The 9,981-nt window shown below is 45.9% G+C and overlaps 1 protein-coding gene across 1 annotated transcript; it reads right to left on the reverse strand.

Moving 5' to 3' along the window:
* Positions 1 to 558: 558 nt before the first annotated feature.
* neurog1 (neurogenin 1) lies at positions 559 to 1,173 on the reverse strand. The gene has a single exon (XM_062394233.1). It carries the CDS (start codon positions 1,171 to 1,173, stop codon positions 595 to 597), a length of 579 nt encoding a protein of 192 aa, XP_062250217.1. The 3' UTR covers positions 559 to 594.
* Between the last annotated feature and the right edge of the window lie 8,808 nt (positions 1,174 to 9,981).

Below are 9,981 nucleotides of genomic sequence, written 5' to 3' on the forward strand. Positions count from 1 at the left end.
TAGGGGCTGATGTGACATTACATCACAGTGAACCCCCATTGAACAGAGTGAGACGCAGGGTCAAAGGTCATTTTCAAAAATATCAAGTTTGAAACATCCTGGATACTGTAGTAGTAATAATAATAATAACACCAACAATTATCATATTGTTGTTTTGTTAAATGTTGTTTTTCATATTCATGTTGTTGTTTTGTTTCATTCAGTTTTTCTGCGCTTAAACGATGACGTCACAGTGTTTTTCTTTGTCCGTATGACGTGAACTTGTGAATATTAAGAATCAGAGAGAAAGTTTTATAGAAACGTTATAACTTTATTTATTTCGTAAAAAAGCAGTTAATAGAATAAAAATCTCTTTATGTACAAAATACAAATTGACCAAACAAAACGAGTCGAGTGGAATAAATAAATAAAAGTTCAGGTGAAAACAGCTGGAGACGAAAAGTGCGAAGCTTCTGAAGAAAAACACAAAATTAACTAAATCACAAAGAAACGAACTTCTTTCATTTGTCCTCGGAGACACGGTCGTAAGGCAACAGGTGTCTCCTGTCTCCTGTCTCTCTGCCGTGTGATGATGAAGAGTCGTCCTCGTCTTCCTCAGTAGATGCCCGGTACTAAGCTCCGGAAGCCGAACACCGGGTCCGGCTGCAGGAAGCCGCAGTCCTGCGCGACGGGGCTGCCCGGGCTGGAGGCGCAGTAAGGCGGGGAGGAGGAGGAAGAGGAGCCGCTGGAGCCGCTGGAGCCGCTGGAGCCGCTGGAGCCGCTGGAGCCGCTGGAGCTCCAGGAGCAGGAGTCGCTGCCGGGGCTCGGGGCTCCGCTGAGGCGGGTCGGGTTCAGCAGCAGAGAGAGGTCCCCGCTCTTCCCCAGGTCCGCGATGCGGATGGTCTCCGACAGAGCCCAGATGTAGTTGTGCGCGAAACGCAGAGTCTCGATCTTGGTGAGCTTGGTCTCGTCGGGCATCGCGGGCAGGACCCCCCGCAGCGCCTCCAGCGCGTCGTTCAGGTTGTGCATGCGGCTCCTCTCCCGGTCGTTGGCCTTCACCCTCCGGTTCCTCTTGACCACCGGCACCGGGCCTCCGCCGCGGCCGCGCCGCCGCTTCTTCTGCGGCTGCTCCGGGGACGAGCACCCGAGACTGCTGCGGGAGTCCTCGTCATCGGTGTGAGGGAAGAAGTCCATGGTGATTCTGAGACAGAGACAGACAGTCCATTAGTATCTGAGACAGAGACACAGGAGGCGACAGGCAGGGACACCGACAGAGACATTGAGAGAGACAGAGAGACAGAGAGACAGAGAGAGAGACAGAGAGAGACAGAGACAGAGACAGAGACAGAGACAGAGACAGAGACAGAGACAGACAGACAGAGAGAGAGAGAGACAGAGAGAGAGAGACAGAGACAGAGACAGAGACAGACAGACAGACAGAGAGAGAGAGAGACAGAGAGAGAGAGACAGAGACAGAGACAGAGACAGAGACAGAGACAGAGACAGACAGACAGACAGAGAGAGAGAGAGACAGAGAGAGAGAGACAGAGACCTGCAGCTGCAGGTGTGTCACGCGCCTGAACGTACCTGGAGCGAGGTGTTTCGTGAGCACTGATCCAACAGGTCCTGTGTGATGATGGACACGCGCCTCTGTGCGTGTTTCTGCCTTGGAGCCGCTGAGCCTGGCACACGACTGACCCGCGTGCGCTCTTATACCGGCACGTACAAAGACCCCCCCCGCAGTCTGCCCCGTGCCGCGGGAGCTGCTCATTAACATAATAGAAGCGTGCCGGGGATCAGCCAATCAGAGCCATTGGCTGGCCACGCGAACGACACGCACGAACCCGTACCACCCCCCCCCCCCACCCTCTGTGAGACAGAAAAGACCAAAGTGAGAAAGAAGAGTCAGGAGTCCCCGCCCCCCCGCCGGGAGGAGACACGCTCCAGAGACTTCACCTACACCCATCCCCTCATTCATCGATCTATCCATCTATCCATCAGTCCATCCATCTATCTACCATCCCTCTTTTTATCCATCTATCCATCTATCATCCATCTATCATCCATCAGTCAATCTTTCCATCTATCCATCTATCCATCCCTCTTATCATCCATCAGTCAATCTTTCCATCTATCCATATATCCATCTATCTTCCTTCCATCCATCTACCATTTATCAATCTATCCATCTATCTATCCATTTATCCATCTATCCATCTACCATCCCTCTTTTTATCCATATATCAATCTATCTATCCATCTATCCATCTATCCATCCATCCATCTACCATCCCTCTTTTTATCCATATATCAATCTATCTATCCATCTATCCATCTATCCATCCATCCATCTACCATCCCTCTTTTTATCCATATATCAATCTATCTATCCATCTATCCATCTATCCATCCATCCATCTACCATCCCTCTTTTTATCCATATATCAATCTATCTATCCATCTATCCATCTATCCATCTATCCATCCCTATTTTTATCCATATATCAATCTATCTATCCATCTATCCATCTATCCATCTATCCATCTATCCATCTATCCATCTATCCTTCTATCCATCTACCATCCCTCTTTTTAACCATCTATCCATCTATCATCAAAGTGTTTATTCTAATCAAAGCTGTGAAGACGGATCCTTCAGATGTCCTCTGTTACACAGGACATCTGTTGACTAGTGTCCGTCCTGGGAGACGGATCCTCATGTGTCTCTGAGGTTTCTACCTTCTTCAACTTCTAAAGGTTTTTGTAGTTTGACTCTTTTTGAGGGTGAAGGACAGAGGACGTCTCACCTTGTTAAAGACTATGAGACAAACTGTGATTTGTAAATATGGGCTCTACAAATGAAACTTGATTGATCTATCATCAATCGTCTTTCTTTTTATCCATCTATGCATCCATCCATCGGTGCGTTGTGGTGGTGGCGGTGCTGGTGAGGATGGCGGCGGCGGTGGCGGTGGTGAGCTGGTCATTGGTGAGTGAAGGATTTATTTGAAGTGTTTTTTAAAGACATCTTTATGAGACAAGCGTAGGATTTTCCATTAATTATTGTATTTACTGCGTTTGCAGCTAAAGAAGAAGAAGCAGAAACCTGCAGAGTCTTTCTGCTGCTGGGGCGGGGGGGGGGTCATTTATAAATAATTAGACAGTGTTTGGAGTCTTCAGGCGTGTAGAATATATCAAAGCCATTAGAAGGTGAATTGTTCCTTTGTGTCCGTCCGCCCTGCACTTCTTTTCACTCCTCTCCTGATTTGTTCCTCGTCCAAACTCTGCTCCTCTGCTCTTTTGTGCTGCTTCTTTCTGCCTCAGCTTCTCTATTGGTTTCATTCTCATTCAAATGGGCCTCAGCAGGAACAAAACCAAACCCAGGCTGCACACAAATCATCTGTGGCCCGGGGCCGCAGGGCCTCGGGCCACAGGGGCCCGGCCGGCACAAGCCTCTGTGGGGCCCCGACTTCACCAGAGCTAATCCTACATCCTGAGAGGAGGACATTAAAAAGAGAGAGAGAGAGAAAATGTTCCTTGCTTCGGCAAGACTGAGTCCAACAAATGAAACGATTTTAAATGTTGAACTTATTAATGCACAAACCAGAAAAAATAGCAACAAGAAACAAATCTGTTGTATCAAGAAAAGAAAATAATATATCAATTCAGACGAACCAATAATAGAATCAAATCTAAAGAGTCAAACAAACTGAGGTTCAATTAAATCAGACGTAAATAAGAAAGAAAGAAGTATAGGATCCTCCTCCAGGAGGCGCTACACTCGCTCACAAGGTGAAGAAGAAGCTGGAGGCAGCGTCTGATTTTACGACCTCCGTCACTTCAAAGTGATGGAACAGCTTGTCAGGCTGCACTTAACGTGCACGCTAACGCTTTACAGCTGGGATTATATTGGCTGGGAGTTGACGTGCACGTGGGGGTGGGGTGGGGGGGGGGGTTCGTGGGGCAATTTAGATTTACATTACTTGGCTAATGGTATGTGGAAGCAGCATTAAACCAGCAGGGGTCACTGTTCTCATGTCGGGGGGGGGGGCAGTCGAGGGTGTTTGAAGAAACGTGTTTTAATCAGATCAATAATGAATCAATCAGGTTTATGATGAGTCTGCAGATCCTCATCACATTGTGACCATGTCCACATGTCCATGTCCACATGTCCACGAGGTGCGTCACTGCTGGTTCATCTAACGTTTCCTCTGTCAAGTTGCTGATTGAGGGGACAAGTGGGACGTCTGTCCTCTGACAGGGTGAGACACATGAGGCATGACAGTGTTTACTGTAAACAAGTGAGAGAGACAGACAGACAGACAGACAGACAGACAGACAGAGAGAGACAGAGAGAGAGAGAGAGACAGACAGACAGACAGACAGACAGAGAGAGAGAGCGAGAGAGAGAGAGACAGACAGAAAGAGCGATAGAGACAGACAGACAGGGAGACAGACAGAGAGACAGACAGACAGAGAGAGAGAGAGAGACAGACAGAAAGAGCGATAGAGACAGACAGACAGACAGACAGACAGACAGACAGAAAGAGCAATAGACAGACAGACAGAGAGAGAGAGCGAGAGAGAGAGAGACAGACAGAAAGAGCGATAGAGACAGACAGACAGACAGACAGACAGACAGAGAGACAGACAGAAAGAGCGATAGAGACAGACAGACAGACAGACAGACAGACAGACAGAGAGACAGACAGACAGAGAGAGAGAGAGAGACAGACAGAAAGAGCGATAGAGACAGACAGACAGACAGACAGACAGACAGACAGACAGACAGACAGAAAGAGCAATAGACAGACAGGGAGACAGACAGACAGAGAGAGAGAGCGAGAGAGAGAGAGAGACAGACAGACAGACAGACAGACAGACAGACAGACAGACAGACAGACAGAAAGAGCAATAGACAGACAGGGAGACAGACAGACAGAGAGAGAGAGCGAGAGAGAGAGAGACAGACAGAAAGAGCGATAGAGACAGACAGACAGACAGACAGACAGACAGACAGACAGACAGACAGACAGACAGACAGACATGTCTCCAGAAGAACAGCGCCTCCAGGAGGCCAAGAAGAGGCTGCAGTCTGAACAGTGCCGAGCGCTCTCAGCTACATTTGGTTTAACACGGACACAAAGGACTTTACTGCAACAACACCATGTAACACCCTCCAACCCTTTAGGTCAACCATGGATTGAATAGAGCCTCGGAGCCGGCCTCACCTCTGACCCCAGCTCGAGCTGATCCCTCCACACAAGCCCTGCTCGGCCATTTAACTCAGACTTGTTGAGGATCTTCACCAAAATCCTGGACATGCATTTCCCTGTTGAGTTAGGAATCATTATTGTGATGGTCCTGAACTCAAAACCCCTCAGCTCAATCATTCAACACATCAACAGGAAGCTGGGAGGAGCCTCCACAGGGCTGACCGACCAACTGACGGTCCTCAGGGGTCTGCTGGTCGGGACAGTCCTTTAACAGTTTTAAAATCAGTCTGATGGAGGAGACCAGGAGAGCAGATGCCAGAGCAGCAGCATCATTCAAGTCCGCTCCACGAACGTCAAAGACTCGCTCCGATGTGGAGACTTTCTTCATGAGGACCTCCTGACGACAGACGGGACAAACACAAACGATCCAATTCCGTCCGAGCAGGTGGGCGAGGCCCGGACCTCCGCTGTCCTTAGGCGAAGGGGATCCCACAAAGAGTTCACGATGATGGACTCCATTGTGTCCAACAGGTTGGGTTAGTGTTAGGGTTAGTGTTAGGGTTAGTGAGGGTTAGTGTTAGTGTTAGGGTTAGTGTTAGTGTTAGGGTTAGTGTTAGGGTTAGTGAGGGTTAGTGTTAGTGTTAGGGTTAGTGAGGGTTAGGGTTAGTGTTAGGGTAAGTGAGGGTTAGTGAGGGTTAGGGTTAGTGTTAGTGTTAGGGTTAGTGAGGGTTAGTGTTAGTGTTAGGGTTAGTGAGGGTTAGGGTTAGTGTTAGGGTAAGTGAGGGTTAGTGAGGGTTAGGGTTAGTGTTAGTGTTAGTGTTAGTGTTAGTGTTAGGGTTAGTGTTAGTGTTAGGGTTAGTGTTAGTGTTAGGGTTAGTGAGGGTTAGTGTTAGTGTTAGGGTTAGTGAGGGTTAGTGTTAGTGTTAGTGTTAGTGTTAGTGTTAGTGTTAGTGTTAGTGAGGGTTAGTGTTAGTGAGGGTTAGTGTTAGTGTTAGTGTTAGTGTTAGTGTTAGTGAGGGTTAGTGTTAGTGTTAGTGTTAGTGTTAGTGTTAGTGTTAGTGTTAGGGTTAGTGTTAGTGTTAGGGTTAGTGTTAGTGTTAGGGTTAGTGAGGGTTAGTGTTAGTGTTAGTGTTAGTGAGGGTTAGTGTTAGTGTTAGTGTTAGTGTTAGGGTTAGTGAGGGTTAGTGTTAGTGTTAGTGTTAGTGTTAGTGTTAGTGTTAGTGTTAGTGTTAGTGTTAGGGTTAGTGTTAGTGTTAGTGTTAGTGAGGGTTAGTGTTAGTGTTAGTGTTAGTGTTAGGGTTAGTGAGGGTTAGTGTTAGTGTTAGTGTTAGTGTTAGTGTTAGTGTTAGTGTTAGGGTTAGTGTTAGTGTTAGGGTTAGTGAGGGTTAGTGTTAGTGTTAGTGTTAGTGAGGGTTAGTGTTAGTGTTAGTGTTAGTGTTAGGGTTAGTGTTAGTGTTAGTGTTAGTGTTAGTGTTAGTGTTAGTGTTAGGGTTAGTGTTAGTGTTAGGGTTAGTGAGGGTTAGTGTTAGTGTTAGTGTTAGTGAGGGTTAGTGTTAGTGTTAGTGTTAGTGAGGGTTAGTGTTAGTGTTAGTGTTAGTGTTAGGGTTAGTGTTAGTGTTAGGGTTAGTGAGGGTTAGGGTTAGTGTTAGTGTTAGTGTTAGTGTTAGGGTTAGTGTTAGTGTTAGTGTTAGTGAGGGTTAGTGTTAGTGTTAGGGTTAGTGTTAGTGTTAGTGTTAGTGAGGGTTAGTGTTAGTGTTAGTGTTAGTGTTAGGGTTAGTGAGGGTTAGTGTTAGTGTTAGTGTTAGTGTTAGTGTTAGTGTTAGTGTTAGTGTTAGGGTTAGTGTTAGTGTTAGTGTTAGTGAGGGTTAGTGTTAGTGTTAGTGTTAGTGTTAGGGTTAGTGAGGGTTAGTGTTAGTGTTAGTGTTAGTGTTAGTGTTAGTGTTAGTGTTAGTGTTAGGGTTAGTGTTAGTGTTAGGGTTAGTGAGGGTTAGTGTTAGTGTTAGTGTTAGTGAGGGTTAGTGTTAGTGTTAGTGTTAGTGTTAGGGTTAGTGTTAGTGTTAGGGTTAGTGAGGGTTAGGGTTAGTGTTAGTGTTAGTGTTAGTGTTAGGGTTAGTGTTAGTGTTAGTGTTAGTGAGGGTTAGTGTTAGTGTTAGGGTTAGTGTTAGTGTTAGGGTTAGTGTTAGTGTTAGGGTTAGTGAGGGTTAGTGTTAGTGTTAGGGTTAGTGAGGGTTAGGGTTAGTGTTAGGGTAAGTGAGGGTTAGTGAGGGTTAGGGTTAGTGTTAGTGTTAGGGTTAGTGAGGGTTAGTGTTAGTGTTAGGGTTAGTGAGGGTTAGGGTTAGTGTTAGTGTTAGTGTTAGTGTTAGGGTTAGTCTTAGTGTTAGGGTTAGTGTTAGTGTTAGGGTTAGTGAGGGTTAGTGTTAGTGTTAGGGTTAGTGAGGGTTAGTGTTAGTGTTAGTGTTAGGGTTAGTGTTAGTGTTAGTGTTAGTGTTAGTGAGGGTTAGTGTTAGTGTTAGTGTTAGTGTTAGTGAGGGTTAGTGTTAGTGTTAGTGTTAGTGTTAGTGTTAGTGAGGGTTAGTGTTAGTGTTAGTGTTAGTGTTAGGGTTAGTGTTAGTGTTAGGGTTAGTGTTAGTGTTAGGGTTAGTGAGGGTTAGTGTTAGTGTTAGTGTTAGTGAGGGTTAGTGTTAGTGTTAGTGTTAGTGTTAGGGTTAGTGAGGGTTAGTGTTAGTGTTAGTGTTAGTGTTAGTGTTAGTGTTAGTGTTAGTGTTAGGGTTAGTGTTAGTGTTAGTGTTAGTGAGGGTTAGTGTTAGTGTTAGTGTTAGTGTTAGGGTTAGTGAGGGTTAGTGTTAGTGTTAGTGTTAGTGTTAGTGTTAGTGTTAGTGTTAGTGTTAGTGTTAGTGTTAGGGTTAGTGTTAGTGTTAGGGTTAGTGAGGGTTAGTGTTAGTGTTAGTGTTAGTGAGGGTTAGTGTTAGTGTTAGTGTTAGTGTTAGGGTTAGTGTTAGTGTTAGGGTTAGTGAGGGTTAGGGTTAGTGTTAGTGTTAGTGTTAGTGTTAGGGTTAGTGTTAGTGTTAGTGTTAGTGAGGGTTAGTGTTAGTGTTAGGGTTAGTGTTAGTGTTAGGGTTAGTGTTAGTGTTAGTGTTAGTGTTAGTGTCAGTGTCAGTGTCAGTGTTAGTGTTAGGGTTAGTGTTAGTGTTAGTGTTAGTGTTAGTGTTAGGGTTAGTGTTAGTGTTAGTGTTAGTGTTAGGGTTAGTGTTAGTGTTAGTGTTAGTGTTAGTGTTAGTGTTAGTGTTAGTGTTAGGGTTAGTGTTAGTGTTAGTGTTAGTGTTAGTGTTAGTGTTAGTGTTAGGGTTAGTGTTAGTGTTAGTGTTAGTGTTAGGGTTAGTGTTAGTGTTAGTGTTAGGGTTAGGGTTAGTGAGGGTCCACAGGACAAGCTGTGCAGCAACATAGATATAATTGAATAGTTGACGATCAGGACACAACCTCTAGAGGACAGTTTTGGTAAAGTCCAGTTCAGTTTTTTTAGTCTTTCCATATTCTACAGAATGTTTTCTATTTCTATATTTGTTTGGTCACAAAACACACCCACATATTAGATCCCTCCCTTTTTCCAACTGAGCCCACCCGGTAAACCCCGCCCACACTTACCTGCCTGAAAACAAACATCACATGGGCGCTCAGGTACACTGGTCACACACCATCCATCACCTGTTATGGTGATAAATTAAAATGCATCTTTAAAGCAGAAGTAAATGGTAAAAATAAAACGGGTTAAATTCAAGGACCATTTATAAACCGCAGTCGTCTGAATTAGGAGGGAGGAACCAGTGGATGTTGAGGTGGTGGACATGTCTGTCGGAGACGCAGCAGACGCTCTGTGGGTTTGTCTTTCCCGGCTGCTGCTGGACAAGTGAAGCGTCTGTAAACATCACGTGTCTGTGTTCAAATACAGTTCTTTGTCCCGTCTGTCGGCTCTTATGAATATCTTCCCCTCCGCTCACAGCCGTCTTGTTGTTCAGGAAGGTTTTAATGTAATGGAACGTCGCCGTGAATCAGTCGCTTGAATGCTGCCGCCGTCACCACCGCGCGGCCTCAACCCGCCGGCCTCCACCTCCATCAATCTGCTGTTGCATTCTGGGAGCAGCAGCTTCCTATTCACTTGTCTGGGCTGTTTGCTCAGGGGCTATAATTTACCTCCGTTTCCCCGTTAGCATCGAAAAGGGCCGAGCGTTTATCTGCGACCAGCCACCACCATGGCAACACCATGACTAGAAACCACTGGTCGGTCACTGGTCCGATGAGACGTCTAATTCAACCAACGAAGAAGACAACCACTGGGATTTAGACTTTAGCACCACCTTAAATTAACTTGGTCACTTAAGGTGGAATGATGATCAACACTTGATTTGTCTGATCATCAAACTTTGCTGGTCCGTCCTCAAACAGTGTCCCCCCTCAACACGGGACACAAGATGAAGACACCAAAACAAATGTCTCTGGTGAAGAAGAGCTGACTCACACGAAGAAGACATGAAGATGTGAAGAGAGTTTGTGGTGATCAGAGCGGACGCATGTCAGGTGATGTAAACATGGTCACATGACCTCAGCAACAGAGGTAACAGGTCACTTCCTGTGTGTGTCTGCCCCCCCGGCTGCTCCAGCTCTCACCTGAACCATGAGGAGGATCTGATGCTGAACGAGTCTGTGAGGAAACCTGGTGCTGAGATGTTCAGCTGTGAAACACAAACTCTGGAGAAGCTCTGTGTTGTTTTGTTGTGTTCAACCATTGTCG

This window comes from Platichthys flesus, chromosome 8, assembly GCF_949316205.1.
Source record: "Platichthys flesus chromosome 8, fPlaFle2.1, whole genome shotgun sequence".
NCBI classification, from domain to species: domain Eukaryota; kingdom Metazoa; phylum Chordata; class Actinopteri; order Pleuronectiformes; family Pleuronectidae; genus Platichthys; species Platichthys flesus.

Coding starts and splice junctions, on each gene's coding strand:
- neurog1 (XM_062394233.1), bottom strand. CDS start 1,173: ATGGACTTCTTCCCTCACACCGATGACGAGGACTCCCGCAGCAGTCTC.